At 45.3% G+C, this 22,771-nt stretch overlaps 1 protein-coding gene across 1 annotated transcript in view; it reads right to left on the bottom strand.

The window, feature by feature from the left end:
- The window catches only part of SETBP1 (SET binding protein 1), a 242,572-nt gene that overhangs the window by 129,985 nt on the left and 89,816 nt on the right, over positions 1-22,771 (bottom strand). The window contains 1 exon segment of the mRNA XM_059833916.1: positions 4,607-4,634. Coding sequence (XP_059689899.1) covers positions 4,607-4,634 — 28 coding nt within the window.

Here is a 22,771-nt window from a genome sequence, read left to right on the forward strand (position 1 = left end):
ACACCGAGTGCTAGAAGTGGCTTAAATTTGCTGTGGTACTCCCACTGTTCCCTTTTATTAAGCAGGGGGAAATTTTGCCTTGTAGATAAACATTGTGATGTGGTAAATGTCCAGAATTTAATGGAGTCCATTATAACTGATGAAAATGTACCTTTCATTAGTTTGTGAATGCCTTATTCATATTTTTTTTTTAAATCCAGAAAGAATGTTTTCCCTAGGCAAGTGCCAAGTAAGAGGGTAAACAACTTCTACTAATACACCTTCATCTCTTCCCCAAGGCTGTCTCTCCTGCAGAGGAAAGGCTCTTGTTACACTCCACCAGCCCTGTCCACAGTTCTTTTGCAAACCTCTCGCAGTGCGAGGCACCCAACCCCAGTAACAGCTGGCCACAGCTGGGTGTGGCGATAGGCTCTGTGAAGCCTTTTCCCACTGCTGCCTGCCCTTGCCAACCCTTCGACTCACGTCTTCACCTTTTAATGTCATACAGTCTCTGGGACAAGAACAATAATATATTTGCTTTATGATGCTCTGACCACGACAGGGATTTTTATGGACTACCACAACATCATCTTCTTAACTGTGGACATGCTGCTGATTAAAGGGGTCACACTGGCAGCGAGGGAATCTATAATGTCTTTATTTGTTCACAGGAAGGATACACCAGGAGTTCAAGTTTCTCTCTCCAGCTTCGGCCTCTTGGTGCTTTGATCCTGACCACCTTTGAGAATAAAAAGGGAATTTAGCTCTTAAATGAGATTCAGTCACTGGTGTCTCGGTTAACACCATCCATAAAAGGATCTGTTTCTTTGTTACACAGGACAAGGCTGAGACCACAGAGTTGAAATAGGAGTAGCACGAAAAAATGTATCTTTTTAGCTAAAAAGGGCCAATCATTAACCATGTAAATAAATGAGTGGCTACTGAGTTTTAATAATACACTCTATTCTGTTGCTCATTCATGAGGAGGTGTGAGGAGAAAATGTTTTGAGGCTTCAAAAAGATTTTTTTTTTAAATTAAAGAATTACACATCATGGTATTTCAGCACCAAGAACACCTGCTGACAGTATGATTGCAAAACAGGACATTCTTGAGACTGTAAGAAAATGGGCACAAAAAAGAGAATCCTGTTATCAAGTAAAATATCTGAAGACTGTGGTCGAGCCTGCTTTTTTTTCTCTGACTTTTAAAAGCGTCACATCCTCAAATTCAAACAAGCAGATGGCTGCCAGAAACACTCTGAAACCAGCAAGCTGCTTGCGTTGGACACATCATTTCGGTGTCTTGGCCTCTTGACTCTCACATTGATTTTTATTTCATTTGGTTTTGATCCAAGGCAATTGGAGAGGATTTTAAAGTCACCAATGACCTCTGAACTTCAATGATGGCATTTTGGGGCATTTTATCTAAAAGAGGAGATAAGGGCAGAAATGGGCCATTCACTCACCATCCAATGAAAAAAAAAATGTAATGACATCATTTGTGGTTTCAGTTGAAGCAGCTGAAGTAAGCTGCTGAGGCTGTACAGAGAAAAGGTGATGCTGTTGAAGGGAGGAATGTTTTGAAGAGCATGCAACCATGGCATCACCTCCTTTTGTTGATAGTACACAGCCACAACTGATGACAGCTTCAGCTCTAACTCTATGCTCTTGCACAGTAGCAATCCTGAGCTGTAAGTCATACCACCTCCTGGCTGAGTGTCTGAATTTTTGTTTCTTCCCTCTGAAAGAGTTTAGAAATGTAATCTTTGATATGAAGTACGGTCTTAGGAAACACCAGTAGGTACAGAGCCTTGCATTGCATCTCCCCTGAAACTCAGACTGCTCTGAGTACATCAAACCTGACCTTGCTTCCTCCCGGTAAAAGATAATGCACATCTCTTGTTCCTCACATAGACTTCCCAAGACATTGTCTCCCAGGTGCTAAATGGCTTGCCATGATGGAGATAAGCTGAAGCTCTCAGATGAAGGATAAGGCTGATGAATTTGCTCCTTGGGAGCAAGGGGACCTTTGATGATGTGGGTAAAGGTCGCCTGCAAGAGAGAACTAAGATGGTAATGTCATAAAAAAAATCCTGAGGTAGACACCCTGCAGCACATATGCTTCCCGCTGAGGGGAAGACCCTGGCCACCATTGGTCATGTTCCTCCATGTGCTGTGGGAAGTTTCTCAGCCCCCGCGGGACAGCCGAGTGCATGACCATGTTAGCAGAGTCGCTCGAGGTTCAGATGGCTCCATGTCAGGAGCCGCATGGGCTGGGGTGCTGCTTCTCCTCCTGCCACACAGCAAGGAAGGCTCCTGTGACAGGAGTGACCTAAAGAAAAAGGAGCTGCTGGGTGTCTTCCCAGTGATTTCAGTGGGCTTTGTGCAAGGGGGTCTTTGTTACTACCAGCCATACCCATTCAAAGGCTAGTTGTTACCCTTCTGCCCTACACCGTCTGCAAGCACAGCAGGTCCTGACTACACTGAATCAAAGATGAGGCCACCTTCCTGAGGAGAGGAGCGAGTCACTGCAGGGGGTACCATTTCTCCTGATTCCCTCTTCCTAAGGCACATGCAAGGAAAGCTATTTTCCTCCCTCGTCTTGTTAGGGGCTCTCATGAACTTCTAGCCATCTGAGGGTCCTACTTTTACCCTTCCATCATTGTCCTGCACCTTTTCCCAACCATGGTGGCACGGTGGAGCCATTCCCTTCTCTCAGATGCCTTGCTTATCCTCGCTGAGGTTATGCTCTGCTCACGTCCAGGTTACTTTCTCCCCAGCACTCTTATTATTGAAATAGAGCCACTTATTAAAGAAACGCTATCAGTGACGGTAGCATCCTACAGTGCAGCTGCTGCTCAAATACAAGAGACCAGAACTAAAGTATTCCTATATGAATGGTACTGTGCCAACTAATTTTGGAGGCACATAGATAAAATACTGATTTAATTTATCTGGATCTAGCAAAATCTGAAAAGAGCTTATAGGAGATCGTGCCTATATTTTAGTTAATGAAATTCTGGGCTGCTTCTGGGAAGACTGACAATCATAAAATCAATCTGCCAAACTTTCATTCACAGCTTCATTATGAAGCCATTACAGATATGCCAAAGACCGCCAAACTCATGGGGGTGTGTGTGAAGGCACATGTGGGAATGGGGAGCACCACATTTTCTTCCTCCCAAGGCAACCTGGCAGCCTTGGGGGGGCAGGAGAGCAAAGGATGGTTGCTCTTCATGCTGCCATCACACCTCAATGTTGCAGGACTTTTTTCCTCCTGGCTGCTAACTTAAGCCTGAAGTCACCTCTGCAAGCAAACCACACCAGCCTTCACTAACGATGTTGCTCACAACGCTTGGAGAAGGCTGCCGGAGGTCTCAGGCCATCTGTCTGCAACCCATCGCACTCTTCCAATGAAGAAGAGCACACTGGGACATTGATTAGTTTGGCCAGCCAAGCTGCTATGCTGCACCATTAGAGGTGGATACCAGAGCTGACGCAGCTTGATTTTACCGGTGCTCTTTGCAGCTGGTTTGCTGCACCCAGAAACCACAGAAGGCTGAAATGAAACTATATGCACCATATCTGCAGGTTGTGTGTACCCTGATACCCTTGTGTTTACGTTCGTGCTCATTATTATACACGGAAGAAGGGTGTGCAGAAAACATCGGTCCCTGGGGGACAGCATGCTGTAGTGATTTTCAAGCAGGTTGCTGTGCAAGTAAAAGCCAGGGTGCTAGCAAGTAATGCCTGCAAAGTTCGATGCCTTGATTTCTGCTGTGTGGATCATTATTAACAGTAATATTGTATTTCCAGGGCATACTCAACTGACAGAACTATTGATTATTTGGTATGTAGCAGTGCATTGATACTCAATAGCAAACTGGGACACTGAAACTATAAATGTGCCGTTGTTAACAAGCAACATAGGGCATTGAGTTTCAGTGACACAACTGGGATATTGCTTCCTTTGTCTAAAATGGAACATCTTTAACATGTCAAAAATATAATTTACCTATCTGACCTACTGAAATACCTGGGGAAAACACCTTCTTTACTGAAACCTGCAGATTAAGGTCGTGTTTCCAAATATGTGCCAAATTCAATCAATAATTTCATCCCCACTGTGACCAAACACTTGAGGTATTCTTGAAGGGAAAATGTTTTGTTTGATACGTTTAAACATGTATTATATCAGATCACCTTGTGCATGAAGAGATTTCAATGGAAGAAAATATAATGAAACGTCACATTTTGGTTGCAGTAGTCAAGCCAAAGTTATTTTTTTCACCTAGGTTTTTGATTCAGTGTGGAAAAAAAAAATATATATGTTTGGATAGGGTGAACTCGAAATAAAACTTTCTTTATCAAACAAAGGGTTTACTTATATTTGAAAGACATAATGCTATATCCTTCCGTGAGCTGTTTCATTATATGTAAGTCTACAATTGTCTCCTATGGACACATTCAACTATCAACCACCAAACCATCAAAAGGACATTATACAGAACACCAGTCTTATGGCTGGAATCAATTGAAAAAGGAGGCTTCCTATGGTGAAGGAGAAAGAAATATTTTCTGTGAAGAAAAATAACTGGTGGCACTCGCTGTTGCAGGAAAGAACAACTGAAGGCTTAAAACTCTTTTAATCTGAGCTCACAGAGGCAGGGGAGGTGACGAGTAAATACGCAGGAAATGCACCTGTACTATACATAGCCTTTTTCGGGGATAATACAGCCTTTTCTCTGCTATCAACGTGTTGAAATCTGTAGGCTTAGCTGCCTCAGCAACTGTCTATGATTTGGAGAGGTCAGGATCAAAGGAGGCTGAATCAACCTCTGATGGTGGCTCCCCACTCTCTCCCACTGCTGGCAAATGGAGTTTAGGGTGATGGGAGTCCAGTTTCTCAGCTGGGCCTGAGCCTCTTCAGCCACTAGTAAATTAAATGTGCCCAGAAATATTCCAAGGCATTGAAGTCAACTGGCACAGAACGGTTCGTATCTCTGCTCGTAACAATGTCTTAACTTCCCAAACGCAGCAGCTAAATGCAAACAGTTCACTGGGATGAACCCTGATCCATGCTTAGGAATGATTTAGGAGTTTGCTAGTTGTCATGGACCAAAAGTGTGCCAAGGACTGGTCTAGTAGTTTGAGTATACCCAGTCACACTCCTGTGCCGAGCAACATTCCCAGACACTGCTTAACTTGCTTAAGACAGATGCAGCCTAAGACACTGGTATGACATATGTCCTTCTTCCCTTTTTCCTGCTCAAAATCACCTCTTTCCAACAAGGAGAAGGGAGCTGTATGGCTCTAAATTTGGATACAATAATAACATTTTGTTGGTTCATGATATTACCCTTACTCAGTGAGAAACTGGAGATTACTGCTGTCTGCAATTTAAGAACAATTGCAAGGAACCAGATGTTATGTGTTTAAAATTATGAAGATGTTATACATGGACAGCTTAACTTCATAAACAAACCACTGTCCTCTTTTTCCCATCCCACGCCACTGTCACCTGCCTGGTACTACATCCTCAACATTTGCAACTTTAAATTGTATGACCCAAAAAAGGCATCCCACCTCAAGTAGTTGCCATACGCTCTAACCACGCTACACTGGAGGACCATAAGAAGTCATATATGAACTTACATGCTGAGCTGCCCGAGGCAAAGCGAGTCTGTTTTCATAGGTCCCTCTGAGCTATGAGAAGCTGAATGCAAACACTTTACTTTGAGAAGAACTTGCTATATCAGGGCAGGGACTATCTGGCAGACTATCTGGCGTTAACGCAATGCCACACCAAGAGGTAAAATCTTGGTATGGTGTCATCCAATCCCAGGCACCCCCTTACACCCCACAGGGGCCCAAGCACTGCAAGGCAGCGGAGGAAGGCAGAGGAAACATTTTGTACCTACACCCGCTTCACCACACACACCACAAAGCCTTCTCGGTGGAAAAGTTTCAAAGCTGTTGTCAGAAGCTCTTACTCTCAGATGGGAGCGTTCAGAGGAACCCATGCCTTTGAATGGTTTCCCTCATGACGCTTGCAACGCTCGTCTGTGGGCATCGCCCGTGCAGCAACTGACTCGTGGTTTGTAGATGGAGCTTGGGAAGGAGCACCTTATCGTAGTAAGCAGGCTGTATTTGGCAACAGCACTTTCTTGGTGAGCAGACAGCACCAAGGTTGCCATCCACCCTTTGCAGTGCCTGCTTTTCCCAAAGAAAAGGTGGTGGAGACTTCTGTCAGGCAGCTGGTGCCTCCTCCCAGCTCCTATTTGGACACCTCCATGGCCCTGGCAGCTGGAGCTAAAAGCACCATGTGGGCTCACAGCCTCAATGTTTCACGGCGGCTCCCTGACTTAGGGAGCTATAATGCCAAGAGGACGGCGGATGACTTCATGCCAGCAGAATCTAATACCTTATGATCCTATGATCTAGTGCAAAAGGCAGGAGGAGTGGGAAGCCCAGCAGGCACCTGATTGAAGAGGCTGGGGGAGATAAGAGGAGACAGTGTCCTGCTGTGCATTTCCTCCACCTCCATAACCTTCTCATTTTCAAAGAGTTTCCATAGGGCTGTGGCAGCTATTGTTCTCCAGACCTGGTGCATCAGCATCCCCGCTACACTGACAGCAGTTTGGTATTCGCACACCGCCAGCCCTTCGCCCTCTTCCTATCAGGAAAATGAGGAGCTTGTTTGGCTTCAAGAGGAAACAAAACGGGTACAACTCAGACACCCCTGCGCTAACGTGTACAGGGCTATGCTGCGTACTCCACAACCAGCACGGGCTGCCTGGGCATGCATTCGTGCTCAGACAGACCCAAATGCATTTACATCAGACTTCACAAACGTGTCCGTCCTTCCTTCCTTCTAAAAGTGGTCATAGCAGCTGGATCAAACTTTGGCACAACTATTTCTGACGTGCAGAGTCAGAAATGACTAAGAGTTCCTTTATGCCCAATTATCAATGGGGCTGAAGATTCATATATGCCATTAAGATAAAAAGGGGGCTAATTTAAACCTACAGCGTAGTTTAAGGAGTAAACCTGCGCAGGCAAGTAGGTAAGATCAATGTAAAAGTTGTTCTTGTTTCTGTTTGGCTCCATGAAAAAGAAAACTACTATTATCAGGGCTGTGCATTTTTTAAAACCTGCATTTTTTTCCTATAAAGGGTTGAAATAGGTTTAAGCATCATTGTTATTATCTCAAAAATGACACAGATGACACAGAGACATTTCCATGTGAATGTTTCCCTTCGCAGTGAGATATCCGTATTCACCGTGTGTGTACCTTCGATTTGGGGACTGCAGCTCCCCTGTGGTCCAAGGACTCAGGGTCCGTTTTGTGTAGATCTTTCTGCCAAAATGGGGTTATTAGTGATTGGAAATATTGCAAGGTCACCCACAGCCTTGATAGAAACAGGAGGGTAGGAGAATATTAGGGAGAAACTGTAAGCTGTAATATCCAACTGCAGTTGGCAAACCCGAGCGTATTTGGATTGCCTGTACCAGTATTTCACCGCCTTGTTTTCAAATGATTGTCCTGGCCCTAGTGATTAACCACCTGAATATACCGAAGGAGGATATTCACAGGAAGGATCTCATGATAAAAAGGCTATTCCTGGCCCTCTTTCCATCGCATCATAATCTGTCCACTAATATGGCTTGAGATCTCAGCAGATCAAAAGGTCATGAGATGCTACCGCTAAGTATCACTCTGTCTCTTTTCAGCCAAAGGCATTTTTACTCCATGCAGCAGGCAGAGGAATGCAATAGCAAAGCCTTCAAATCTGTTTGTATAATAGATGAAGTCTTTGCTATATGGCATTTATCTTCCTTCAGGGAGTGACACCTGATAAATAAATCTCTACTTCCCAGTGAATTTAAATAAAACAAAGGCAAACCATATCCCTGCACATTGTAAATATGTAATTGCAGAGAACGTAAGAGTTCCCACTCTCCCACCATTTCCTTTGCTGCAAAAGCTATAAAGTGCTGACCATCCTCAAATTGTGCCATAATCAAGGGACCCAAATCTCTGAGAAGATTATAAAGAGCATGGTGATAACATAGGAGGTACTGAAAGATAAATCACTCATTTAGACTAATGAAATGGTAAAATTTTCTTCTTTTTTTTTTAAGTTAGCAAAAAGCAAAAACCAAAGAGAGGGGGCTTATTAGCATATCAATAGGAATAATGGACAGAAAAAGTAAGGGTAAATCTAGTAAATGGGGCAATGTGTTTTCCAATGAATAACACTAGGGTGGACAATTTTCAAACATCCTGGGATGAATGAAACACCAAACCACATCCTACCCAACACCACCACATTGTCCAGTTGGTCACTTCTGTTCTGCGGTGTGCTGGTGGCAGTGAGTCCATCGGTCCTGTGCTGCACCCATCCCTGGATGCCAGCCATCACCTCCAGCACTGACCGCAGCTGCCTCTCTGGCCATCCTGCGTCCAGGCAGTTGAACACGGGCAAAACCACGGATCACTGCCCAAAGCAGCAGGGAGAGAAGGCACCACTGCCAACAACCACCTGCCACCTGAAGCCCTTGTCTAGCAGGTCTGCAGAGCTAGTTTCTGTGAGCATTACCAGCGGAAAAAGCACTGTTTTGCATCTCCTTCACACCTGAAAAGTTGTCACAACCAAATTAAACCCCTCAGCGTTTCCCAGACTATCCGCCCGCTCCCTGGCTCTCCAGATGCAGAGCTCTACACCAGGACCAACAGACAGTTTCTTTAACTGCAACTGGCAGTCATTTTGCTCCTCTCCATGCTTTCAAAGCTGAGAACCATCAAAGATTAGCAGAAAAAAATCATGACTATTTTTCCCTAAGAAGCAGCCCTGGTAATAGGCTTCAGGAAAAATCCTCCTAAATGCAAGTGATAAGCATAGACTGTGTGAAGGCTGACAGGTCTGATTATAATTATCACCGTGAGGGGACCAGCACTAACCTCCCTTCTGGAAGGCAATGACAATTCCTGGAAGGGAACATGCAAGTGAGTTATCATAAACAAAATCATTGCAAGTGGAACTGGTTTTCACTGGGAAACTAAATAAGGCCCTGATTTGGGGGGAAAAAACCCCCAAACCTTGAGCACTCATTAAAGTTCATCCCGATAGAAAATAGTACTCAATCATGTGTTTAAGTTTGGCTGACTTTGTGTTGGTGGGAGTAAAGGAATGAAGCAGGACACCTGAAGCATGGGATGGAGTCATGCGTATACGAGGTGTTTGGAAATAAAGGATATCTTCTCAAACCATATTTAAAGAACATGGTCTGCAACATAACATGAACAGAGAGCCCCAGAGAGCATGTTGGTCTAGACTGAGCTAAATATTCAAAAGTAAGACGAAACTCAGACAGCCCTGTACGAACCTTTCCCCCTTCCTCACATCCTAGCGGGAAGAAAGCCAAACAGAACCAACACAGCGCTCTTCAAATTGCATCTATACATTGAGTTCCTAAATTGCATCTATACATTGACTGAAATACCACAACATTGCTTTTCAGCAGGGTTTTGAGGCAGTATCCCTTCAAGATCATCCTATCCTAACTTTCTTTGTGCCTTCTCTGACAGCATTACATTTTTCTTAGGCTGCAGGTTGTTTTGGCATTTCTCATTCTATTTCCATTGGAAACTCAGAAATGGAGAAACTTGGGCAATCTGGACTAAGAGTAGCAGTACAGTAACTTGTTCTTTCTGAACAAAGGGAAATAGATATTATCTTCTTAACAGTGGCCTATAACTGCAGAGGAGATGAAAAGGAGAGCCTCAGAGTCAAAGGCAGTTCTAGGAGTTTCATTCTCATTATATCTCAATGGAGTGAAGCAAATAAATTGCGCAAGGAGACATATGGAAGCTCACTACGCAAATGGCCTATTTAAGGCTCTTAGTTCCTAATTAGGTCCTGGTGTCAGGAGGTTGGTAACAATTATTCACACATAGATCATTTGGATACAATACAAACTGTTCTAAAACCCAAACCATCATAATGGCATGCATTAAAAAGAAGCCTTATTCAGCTTTATCTTTTTAGACTCTTGCTTAGCGCTTGGAATATCAGTTTCTGTGCTAACACAGTGTCTAACAGTGCAATAATGGGTTTGGAAGGGGAAAAGGAAGAAACAAAAACTTTCACAGCTGTAACCCCTTGTTCTTACCTTGTTCACAGATTTCGTCACCGGACTCTGCACAGGGAACCCACAATCTCTTCCCAAATTCTTCATCTGACTCTGTGGCGTTTCCCAGAGCAAAGAGAAAAAAGAAAACCTTGATTGTGGGAATGACCGTGCAGAAAATGCTCACAAGCATCCAAAGTTTTGCTCTGCCCTTCTCCATTTCATTACATTGTTCTGCGTGCCCACCACCACCTGCCAGCCGGAGCCCCCTGAGCACCCGCTGCTGGGGTTCACCCTTGGCCCCACTCAGTTTGGAAGGTCCCCCAGACTTCTCCTTAACCCACACAGATGCATAGTTTTCTCCTCCCAAGTAGCCCTGGTGAGCATGGTAGAACCACGGGGCCATCACGGCTTTCCCCAGCAGCCGCAGGGCATGCAATGAGCCGTGATGGCAGGGAGTGGTGCCATGGATTCCTATGACAACCCTCGGAAGAGCAGGAAGGTATCACAGGATGCCAACCCGCGTGCTTTGTTTAAGAGTTAAAGCAGGGTGCCGAAGCCAAGGATTACCACATTGCAATACCATTTAAAACAGGGTAAGTGCTTGTGATGCAACATCGTGACTGCAGCAAACCCATTCTGCCCCGTGCTTCTGCACTTCTGGTACAAAAATGAGATCTTCCTCTCCCTTTCTTCCCCTCCTGCCTTCTCTCCCCTCTTTGTCCACCTCTCGAACCCCTCACACAAAGGTGAAATATTTTACATTTTCACCTGTGGTGATGCAGATCAGAGAGTGTTTGCTTTGCTTTGCTTTTCACTGATTTTGCCCAAGGCATCCTTTTAAGCAGCAGCCTGTGCAAAGATAATAGGTGGCACGATTCTCTGTAACTGGAATCAGCAACAAATCAGCCATCTGCCACTCCAGGGGTCTGAGATTAACCCAGCTACTGGACCGTGACTGCAAAGCATTTGCACATTTAGATTACAGAAATGTGAGGTTACCGGTCCAATAAAATAAAAGACTGAGAGTGGGGAAGGTGTGGGGAGAAGGGATGGAAGATAGCCTTGGGAGAGTCCTCGGGATTAACCCTTCTAGACACAAGTCATCTCCTAACAACTCCAAGCAGACAACATTTCTCATTATAAAGTGTTAAAAGGATGAGGGATTTGAAGGAAGCAACTTGAGATTCATGAGACATCATGTTTCAGGGAAATACATCCACAGACAGTTCTTTGATACAGGGAGAAATAAAGACAAAGACATTCAGCTGCCTTGTCAATCCTTGCAACGCTCCTTGGGAATTATGACCAAACTGCTCAGATGGCTTACTTGGACCACTTGGAAAGTACAAGAGTAACATTTTTGTCCCAAGATGGACAAGCTCCCTTACTCCAGAGCATTGTCAAGATATCAAGGAAATGAAAGGGATCTGCATTCTGAAATAGAAAGGTTTAGGAAGGTCTCTTGATTCGCTGTCCTCACTTTACCTTCCTGAATAACAAACACCACATTGTTACTTTGCGCAAATGGATGCTGTTGGTCCACGTTAAAATTTGTCCGTATCTTTGGGATCCTCTCTATAAATCAGTTGGAAATTGTTGTTTGGTAACTGAATTATTAAGAGGTTTAAATCAGTAGTAAACACAAGCTGGCTCCACATCTAAAAGCATGAGCCATAATCTGTGCAGGTGCATGGCAGGTTAGGATAGCTGCCAGGGTCTCCTCTGCTCACTTTGATGTGGGATTTAATCCTCACTCCTGGCATTTGCTTTTGTAGGTTGGCATCCCATGGTCAGGGATCTCAGGTTAAAAAGAGGAGGATGTGGCCAGAGAAAGAGGTTCAACTGCAGCCAAAAGTATCAGCAAGGACTGCTGGGAAATTCAGCATGGTTTGGGCCCTTGGTGGGGATGGTAGTTTAAATTCACAACTCATTAAGTTGAAAGAGGCAACTGAAAAGCAAACACCAAGCATATGTGTGCATACAAAACCATGTATTTTTATGTGTATACTTTATTCATGAAGAGCAAGTGGGATCTGGTGGAACGTACAATGGCACACAGATTACTCCAAGTTACTTGGCCAACTCTCTTGTTGACATTTGCCACGGTTTCTTCATCCTGTCCAAGGTCTCCTGAGCCAAACACTACATACCCCTCACTTATGACAAAGAGAAAAACGCAAGAAGAGACAACAGCATCTCTTCTATGCAAGCTCAAGTTGAGCTACAGCAACTACATGGTTCAAGGCACAGCTGAGAGGAGGAAGAGTGACAGATTGGTTGCTGCAGACATCCTACTCCATAGAAAGCCTGCTAGCATCGCCTCAGAAATGAGTGCAACTCCTAGCAGCATTAATTTGGGACCGATGTTTCGATCCTCCACAGAGGAAGGACCATTGATCTGCAAGGAGCTGTGAGAAGAAGAGAGTGAGGAGAGCAGGCTGGAAAACACGTTTAAGTCTCCCTAAATTCCCCGCTATTTACCATGGTATTTCCAAAAGGCATTGCCTGAGCACAATTAGGTGCTCCAAAACCAGGCCCACGTGTCTGAAACCAAAGGTGAGATTTGAAGTGGTTGGGATATATACTAGGGCACAGTTTTCAGGTGAGAGACAGGTCACAGGGATCATCGCACACCTGGGACTTCAAACTGGGCCAATCTAACAACCCAACAACCCACAAGCTTCTGAGATGCAGAAAGTTAATGAGCCTCTGCCCGTGCTTTGGAAAGGTCTCCTTGAACTTGACCTGCTGGCTGTATGAGTGCTAAAACTGCTGTTAAAACAGGATCTGGACCTGTTTTCAAACCCAAAGGCAGGGGTTTTCTCTTTTTCCAGTTTCCAATTTCTGTAAAGCTAACCTAAAACTTCAGATCCAAACACCACCATGACCCAGACTGGAGTATGTGTGTGTGTGTGTGGTGGAAGATCTTTGCATTCAGGTTCAACTATTGGACTACTACAAGAATGCTTGTGCTGGTAACAATTTTAAAAAGATTCTTTTAAAAATAGAAACCCCATATAAAAAAAAAAAAATTACGTTCATGTCCCTTTTCCTAGCCTATGAATGGAGGGAAGAGGGGACCAACACAGGACAAAACCTTTCCTTTCAGACAAAAATCACAGCAAAACTCCAGCCCATACCCTGCAAATTAATCAGCCTTATGAATTGATGTTGAAGTTTCAGCCCTATATGATTTTTTTTGTTTGTTTTACCCAGGCAGGCTTTGCAGGAAGAGGCTTCTGCAGCTGAGGCACCAACACTGCATTAACCAGCTCAGCTGAGCCGTGGAGCTGCCTGGAAGTTGCCTCATCCCCCAGCAAATGAGAAGCAGAGAGGAACACCGACGCAGGCGACGCTGCACCTTGCAGAGATTCGCGTGTCCTACAAGTAACCTTGCATCAGGATACAGAGCCATGAGAGCAGCCTTATGGGTACGGAGAGAGGAGGAGAAGGACAGCAAGGAGGAGGGGAAGGAGTGGCAACAGGAAAACAATCAGAAAACTCCCTGGGAATCAAGTCTTCTCTTCCTCCTTAGGAAAAAAAAAAAGTAAAAATCCCTCCCCAGTACAGAGATGGCAGGAGGGGATGAGCACACTTGCTCCTTTTCTGCTTATAATCCTTTCTGGTGAGCATCGTAACACAGACACATGGGCTAGAGACCAGCTGCAAGCAGAGCATTTCTGCTAGGTGCTTGCCACACTGCACCAGCCCCAGGGTGCAAGGGGCTGCCCCCCTTCTGCCCCCTCTCTACCCCAAGTCCCCGGCAAGGGTCCCCTCTCTTTCCCAGAACCCATAAATATCACTGGGGGTGGATGCGAGAGAAAAGGGTCACATTTAAAAGGCAAAGGGGAAGCGCAGAGGCGGGAGAACACCCCGAGCCCGGCCGGCGGCCCCAAAGCCGCAGCATTCTCATTCCCGGCACGTTTCGCTGCTTTCCAGCGCAGCCCGGCTTCGAAATATTAGTGCGGCGCAGAGTGCCATTTTCGAGTCGCTGCAGCTCCTTCTTGGCACCGGTTCAGCTTTTTGTCTTGCCTTCTCCTCCGAGCGCCCAAGCGGAGGGAGGAGGAAAGAAAGGAAGAAAATAAAGCCCTGCCGCTTCGCTGCCAAGGCCATCAGCCTCCCCACGGCACCCCCCGCCTCGCCTGTGGCACCCCACACCCTCCCAGCCCACTCCCAACCGAACCCACTCAGCAAACATAAATCTCTTCCCACCTCCACGGCAGCCAGTTCACAGCCTCCTTCCCCCCCTCCCACCACCCCTTTTCATCGCTCACTCCTTTGTACTCCTCTAAATTTTTCCAGCCAAGCGTTACAACCTTCCACCCCCCCTTTCTCCTCCATCCCCAGCCCTCCCACCTCCTCCCCTCACATCGGCAAAAAAAAGCGTGCCATGGTTGCCAATGCACTGGCATCTCCTCGGAGAGGAGAGCCACTGCACCCGCAACACACCTGGCAGGTCCAATCCAGCTCACAGCTGCCCAAGCGCAGGCGAGCTGCGGTGCCCACGGGCACACACGCATGTGCACACACGCATGTGCACACACACGTGTCACGGGGCAGGACCCGCTCTCTTTGCATCCCTTGGCATTGTTGTAAATGCAAACTTCCTGCAAGCTTGCGTTTGGCAGCTGAATTCCTCCTCCTGCTTGTGGGGCCGGGAGAAAAACAGAGGTGGAATAACGAGGGAGGGAGGGTGTATTTTTTTAAGCAACCCAAACATGGCACTGAGCGCTTCTTCCAACAACTTCTCAGCCTGCTGCACTGGCAACCAGCTGCCAGTTCCAGCCTGGCACCAGCTTTGATTTGTTTTTCTCTCCTCTTAAACGCCCTCCTCACAAATATATATTCCCTCATTTTTGTTCTTTTTAGGTTTTTTCTTCCCTTTTTCCCTCTTAGCTTGTCCATAGAGGGGCTCCCTCCCACTCCCACCCACAAATCCAAAGCAGCACATATGGAAGGAGCACCAATGGGAGTGAAAGGTGATGTAACACTCAGTGGACCAAGAAGGGGGAAAGAACCCCCATATATACATACAACATATGTATGCTCTTCTCTGAGGAAGAAGGAGAGAGTGAGAGATGCCCTAAAACCAGGCAACACGACCCTTGTACATGCCAGGAGGTGCAAGCCCCAGCCCCCTCCACGAAGGAGGGAGGAGACAGGTTTGGTTGGGAGGTAGAGAAAGGTTGAGGCGAAATGCATGTTCTCCACGGAAAGGACCCAAGAGAGCCAACTTTCAGTCAGCGATGTGACTCCAATTAAACCGGAGTTTGAAACACTGACATATGCATGACGGAGATAAAGTGGTGCAAAATGCACCTTGTCTGGTGCCTGGAGGAGAGAGACTTGGAGAAAAAAATATAATAATGTTAACACTGATGCTAGGGATGGCTTGGAAGAGGCACGGATGGAGGAGAGAAGATGCGCCGAGGATTTTAGCATGGTGGCACAAGTGCATTAATCTGCAAGCCAAGCTGGAGACCCAGAGCAGGGAACAGCCCCATAAGCAGCCACTCAAGTCCATGGGGCTTTTTATGAGCCTGGTTGGACCCCCTTGACCACTGAGACACATCAGGCGGGGCTCCTTCGAAGCCACGCGAGTTAGAGGGTGGTGAAACAGATGGGCACTCGCTGCATCTCAGGCCCGTTGCCTCCACTCCCTGCAGCAATGAGTCCCTTGGGAAGCCTGGCAAAAGTGCCAGGAAAAGGCTGGTTCTCACCAAACACGCTCTGGCCACCCCGGGGAATAGCAGAGCAACCGTCTCGAAAGCGGGGTCGCCGAGACAGACCGGGAGACAGCCAGCCAGCCAGCATGCTCGGGGTGGTACAGACAAAACAGCAGTGTCCTGAGCAGCTGCCTAATATGTATCTTGGCAAAATCTCGCCTGGCTGTGGATAAAGCAGAAATCGCAGGCTGGAATCGTAAACCCGTCAGTTGGTCTGACTTTTGCTTCCCCGGCCTGCACGTATAACGCAGGAGGAAAGCGGAGGGCTGGATGACACCCTGTAGCTGCCAGGAGCCACACGGAGGAGCTGGTCCTTCGGCCGCCGCCAGCTGCTCTGTGCGGAGCAGCTGATGGGCAGGCGCTGAAGTGGGCTTAAAATAAGCAGATGCCCTGCTGTGACTGCACTCATTAAGGGACATGTGCATTTGCATACTTAAACTGAGCCTTGAGCCTGTGCCCTTAGGACCACGTCTGCCACTGGGACGTATCCCCTGTGCAAGATCCACGTTGGAGCTTTCTCCAGGCCACCGCAGCATGGCTGGGGCTGGCTGGGTTGGATGAAGCAATATCCTAGTAGGACCACCAAATCCCCTCTTCTGAGTTGTGTCTTCCCTGTCCCAGGCCCTTTGCATAAGGATGTCATTCAGCGTTGGCAATGGTTCCTCCCAACATCTGCTTCCAAAGTCAGCCAGTGTCCATCCAAATCCTCTCTCCGAGCTGGTTTACAGGTCTGTTTTCTCTCTTTGCTATTCTGCAGGCTTGGGGTGAATTTCTACCCTTCCCTCCAGCCTTTAGTACCAAGTGCTGGCATTTGGCAAGGCAGACTGGGTCCCTCACATGTGTCCATGGCAAAACAGACCCTGAAGCCTCAATCAGAGGCCCCCACAGAGAAGCATCCCTGCCCGGAGGTATCTGTAGCTCATTGAAGTGATTCTCAGGTAGAGGCGCTTTCAGATCCTTTGAGTAGAAAGGCGCTATAAATAAAAGATATTACGGGCTAACAAGTTCTCAGTTGCAAACTGGAGTGGGAAGGAATATTTTAGCATCCTCTTTCTAAGCATATTAACTCTTGGCAGACATGATTGTTCAGGTCTTCAGAGCTGAAAACTTCACCGAGTACGCAGCACGTTGACTCCACGTGCTCCATCCCCAGTTTCAACAGCTCTAAAATCTACACTGCCCCTACACTATAACCCCCCACTGCAGCAAGCATCCAAATATTGCGTCGTTTTGGGGGTTACGACGGTAAATATACTCTTCATGGTGATCTTTCCCAAGAAAAACTCAGCCTTCGCTGCTGTAAGCTCACAACAAACGGTGCCTAAAGATTTCTATCAACTGGCTTCTGATGCTTCCCTTCCCAGGGTGAGCAAGCGGTTTGTATCAATCTGGGTTGCTTTAGTGCAGTGACCCAGTGCTGTGCTCTGCTGCTGAAAGTTCAGGTCCCAGCTGCGGGGCTAAACTCTTGCTGACACTGTGCTGATTTCTCCGTCTCTGTCACCCACACCGCCAGGGAGAGGGGTGGGGGATGTTGGTTTTCTCCAGGCTGGAAAAGAAAGAAAACAATTGTGCAAAATGCAGAGAAGATGTGGCAAAGGAGAAGGGGGAGGGAAGTGATCCTGATGGTTGAGGTTGAGGAGAGGAAATCCTTTGGGCAGCATGGGGCACTTCATCGTGTTCTTCTTTTTCTTCACCAAGGAGAAAATCTTGCTCAAGAGGCAATTAAAATGTTACAGGCAAGGAAAAGCTTTTAGGATGCCTCAAAGAACTTGTGTGCATGTGCAAGCGCACAGGGAGAGATGCAGAGGGGGAAATCACTATTAGCGACGGGTGAACTACAAAAGGTTGGGTGGTTTGTTTTGGATAAAGATCCCCACATGCAGATGCTTATCTGAAGCCCTCAGTCTTCAGAGCAGAGCTGGGAATGTCTTAAGAACAGACCCTTCTTGCATGATTCCCAGTATCTCTCAGAGCAGTCGCCCATGCCAAAAATACCACGAAAACAGCTTTTTTTCTTCGTCTCCTTCTTTTATGCAGTGTTTTGGCTCTTCTGCTTCTCTTCCAAGCAAAACCTAAAACCGCAAAGTCTTTGACTTGAAGGTTGGACTGTGCTTATTTAATTTCAAGCCATCCTGGTTCTCATGACTGCACACATACGAGGGAAATAAGGGAAAATGGTGCTGTGATTCTATGGAAAACTTTAAAAGAAAAGAAGACTCCCTGAAAATTGGCAGAAAAACAAGCTAGCTTCCCTAAGAGAGGACTACAAGCCCTGATTTCTCCCACCTTAAGCAGACTACTTATCTGTAAGCTGGCTATTCTTCCCATAGATAACATGCGAGATCACAGCATTCCTAGTTCAAATGAGCCTGTTAGCCTTGGGTGCTTATTAGTCAGTAAATACTATTGAATCAATAAACAAAATAAGGACTTAGAAGAGAGTCTTGTTTCCCCACCCAATATGGAAACTCATCAGATCTGCAGTAGCCCTAATTTGGCAGAGAAAGAAGAAAGAAAACAGTTTGAACATGATCCGGTGCCCTCCAGTTTTCTTAAATCAGAGTGTAATTGAGGTAAAATAGCCCGGGGATGGTGTTGTTGGGATGAAAGCAGCATGTTTTGCTTAAGTCCTCTGGACAAACAGGGCTGTTGCAGGGCTGGTTTTGATCTCTGACTGGATTTACACCAGGATATCTCAAGTAATGTTGCTCGTGTGCAAGGCCGATCAGAATCAGGCCAGTGTGCTTTTAAGGATGTTGCCAGATATCTTTTGTCCCTGGACTATTCACCTCGGGAAGGTTAAAAGCACATACATTCACTATATGTGTAGTAAAGAATGAATGTTTTGCTGTTAAAGACCAGATGATGTTCTTCCTAAATGACTTCTTACAGTCTTTTTTCCTGCCTTTGCTATTATTTATTAATTACTCAAGCAATGATCTTCAGCTCATCCAAGTGGTTTGGAGACCAAGACTCGGGTCTTTAGCTGGTACAAACCAGAATAACTCAATCCAAGTCAACAGAAATGATGGACAAAGTCAGTGGAAAAGGTGTGACCAAGACTTTATACTACACCGGCTTCCGAAACAAGGGCACAGCCTTCTAGACAGCATGGTACATATAGTCTAAGTATTTTCTCACTGAAGCTGATGGCACTTCTTGTGGATGACCAAGACAGGTATAGGAGGCCCAAGTCCCCATTCGTGTCCACATGTGTGAATTGGGAGCAGCTCCATTACCCGTCACATGCTGTACTCTTTGCAAAATCTATTCATTGTGTCCTGCTAAATGCTGCAGGATGCTGATAATTTTTGTCAAAACTTGGCTCTTGTGCAGCTTCTTAGTTTAGATGGTGGGAGGGAAGGATTGGTTTCACTTTTGGCTTGAAAGAAAGAAAGTAAAAAATCTGGACCCTTTCAAGAGTGCTGAACAGTTGAGAAATCTGGCCCTGAGCTTTTTTGAAAAAGTGACCTAATCAATCTAGTTATTACACCATTCTCTTGCCTATGACTAACACATGGATTGATATTTACTTGCAGGAAATGCTGGCAAGAGATGGGGGTTCCCATTCACTTGAGCTGTTTACCGCTCCCCTGAGATCACAGACTTCAGCGACGATGGAGCAGACCGCTTCACAGGTGCATGGTTTATACGCCAAAACGGGTTGTAAATCAGAGTGGAGGAAAAAAAGGGCTGGAACAACGCTAGCTTGTAGAAGCGACCATTGGAAAGGGATGTTGACAGCGTTCATTTTACAGGTCTCATCTCCTAAGTCTACGCTTGCTCACACTACACCAGAGGGACTGGGTCCCAGGTCGGAAATCCAAGAAGCACGCCAATAATTTGCCAGAGATTACACAGGGGGTGAACTTGTCCCTGATCTCCATTATTGGTTCAAAACCAGGAATTCTCATACCCTTTCGGACAGATGGCTGGTCCTATTACTTCTTATGTTAGATTTCCCATTGAGGCTGAAAGCAAATCCACATTCAAGCTGAAAGTAAACAACCTGCGAATTCAAAAGGCATTAACTTGAACTGCCAAAGCATTTGCTGCGTATGCTGCAGATGTCAAATAGACAGTTTCCCACAGCCCTGAGCCTAGACACATAACTAAGTTACACAGAAAAACCTTCCACCCAGCCCGAAAAATCCATCCTGTGCAAAACTCGCTCTCCTCACTGGCGTTTTAAGGGCTGGAGCCTCAGCTGGAGTGAATTAATGTAGTCGCTCTGATTTGAATAGAGCTACGCCAATTTATACCAGATGAGGATTTCACCCTTTGGAAGCCAAGTGGGAAATGGCTACCCACTGCTTTTTTAACAGTGTGGTTTGAGAAAAAAATAAAATGTGGTGTATTTTAAAGAGTGAAAAAGCACTAAGTGAGTTTCTTTCCATTTCTATGATTAATTTTTGGAGAAACCTATTACAGAGCTTGGTCCTAAAGAATCAGGCTTTGCAGAAAAATGCATATAAATAACACAACTTATAAATATAAACAACACAAGTTACCCAACTTATTCCGATTCCGGATACCTTCCAAAATGCCAACAAAAAGTTAACTAGGAACCCAAGCACGACATCGCTGTGGTATTGCAGGAAATTCAGAAAGTGGAAAGGACTGAATAAACCAGTCTGTTTTTTCCTGCCAGGGCTGACTGAAGAGGACAAAAACCATGAAACTAAACCATACAAACAAAAAAACCCACCCATATGCTTTGAAATGCTCTAAACATTAGTACCATGGTGTGCTCTTTGGCCGTAAAGATGTGCAAGATTGTTTTTCTAATAGATTTTGGTGTAAATCGAACAGCACCACTGAAGTCATATTCTGTAAATAAGGATTCATTCCATTTAAAGCAACATAACCTCATGGTATACATTCAGAAATGATTTCCTGAATTAAGCCTATGATTTATTCTTCAGTATAGGAGGCCCAACTCGCATATTCGAATGCGCCTTGATTTTCCCCAAAGTAAACCAGAGGTCAAATATTACACCAGTAGAAAAGACTGGAGATTTTTAAGACGATGGTAATGGGAAATAAAACTGCTAAACTGTTTAACTTAAAGCCACTAGACTGATGCAGCTCATCAGAAAATTCACCTCCTCTTTCCTCCAGCCATCCTTATTTTCACTTTACGGTTCAGTGTAAGCTGGCAATTAGTAATACTTTGTCTGTTTATAGAGCCTTCCATCTGAGGATCTAGAAACACTTTGTAAACACTAATGAATTAAGCTTCTTAACACCCCCTGTGAGACAGATACTACTATCTCATTTGCACAGCTCGGAGGAGAGGTGCAGGTTTGCCGAGGGTCGGAGCCAGCCGGTGGCGGAGCTGGGAAGTCGCTCTAGACCCTGAACCCCACCTTCAGCTCAATAACGCAAGGTTTTCAATGGACGTGGTGATGTGCCTGGCAACTTCTGTACCTTATAATTATCTCTCGGGACTGCCAGTGTGCCCTGATGTCTGACAGGCTGAAAACACAGAGTGTTGAACTTCTACCCACAGAAAGAACTTAAGCCCCACTCACTGTTGGACAGAAACACCATGAATATGCCATTCATCCTCACCTGAAACAATCACTCACAAATATGATCCTCTGACATTGCAAACAGGAGAGAAAATTCAGAATTCAGTTGTCTTTATTCGTGTTTTAATAATGTCACAAATCCTGGACAAAGCAGTAGAGAGGTCCTGGAGGATTCCTTTCCTTTTCTTTGCATCTTTAATTTCCCTTATGCTTTTCTCATGTAGGGGAAAGGTAAAATATTCAAGCCTGCTTGCAAGTCATGATGACAAGAGGAACTTAAAGGATTTTTAAAGAAAGCCTAAAGGTTTTACGTCCAACACTATAAGAAATGCTTAGATCCTAGGCAAGCCTTAGGACAAGATAGGCATTGATGAGACAAGTATTTTTTTTCCAAAGCACAATCTATCTCGTTGATTTAAGAGCAGCTAATGTCTGGTACCTATTTGAAGCATTTTTCCACGTAGCCCTTCTCCAAATGCATGGCAATCGGACAATTTCCATGATGATTCTTCTGTCTAAAAATACACACCTCCCCCTCTTTTCAATTTATCACGAAGCCAGTCAGCCTGTTTATTGTTGAAGTTTTGCCCATTTAATAGTGCACTTAGGAAAGCTTAATACAAACATCGACCAATTCATCGCTGTCACAAAAAGAAAAGCCTTAGAAATCATTCATCTAAGCAGGAGTCAAGAGCAAGAGTCTCTTATTTAGAGATCAGTCAATAAGAAACAATGTTATGGAAGCTATTCTAAACAGACCAGATATTTTTTTTAAAACACCTCTTTTCTTTCACGGATTGAAATTGAGGAGAATAGCAAATAAAGTATTTGGTTTTCCTTTCGAAATTTGTTGGTGACCTTAAATCCCAGAAATGGGGCACTACAGAAGAGACAGGCATTTGACATATTCAGCGTGTTGATTTGTGAACTATTAGCAGATTGCTGTTTGCCTAAAAATATGTATTTGAAATTCTTTTCTAAAAACTCTCCTTGATCTCTTCCCAATTCGTGAGCTGTTAAATGTCTGTACGAGACAGTGATGTTTGTCTCCTGAACAGAGGGACATTACGATCCCTAGAAGCAGGTTTCCAGCGGGAATATTAAAGGCACTATTCAGGAATATTCTCCAGTCTTCACAGCCTCTGCAAACACTCTTGCTCGCAAACATGTTTGCTGGAATATTTGTCAAGAGCAAACAAGATGGGATGGAGGGAGAAAGTGTACAAGGTCTAACCAAGTTTATAAAAAACCCAACAGCTAATGAATACTTGTGGAAAATGTCTTACAGTATTTCCTCAGCTATGGACTCTAATTAGGAAAGCCTATAAAGCTAAAACTCTTTTGCTGCCTACCTCCTCATGTACTCCAGAATTGAACGCCACTTCCATGGCTCTC

This window comes from Gavia stellata, chromosome Z, assembly GCF_030936135.1.
Source record: "Gavia stellata isolate bGavSte3 chromosome Z, bGavSte3.hap2, whole genome shotgun sequence".
NCBI lineage: Eukaryota > Metazoa > Chordata > Aves > Gaviiformes > Gaviidae > Gavia > Gavia stellata.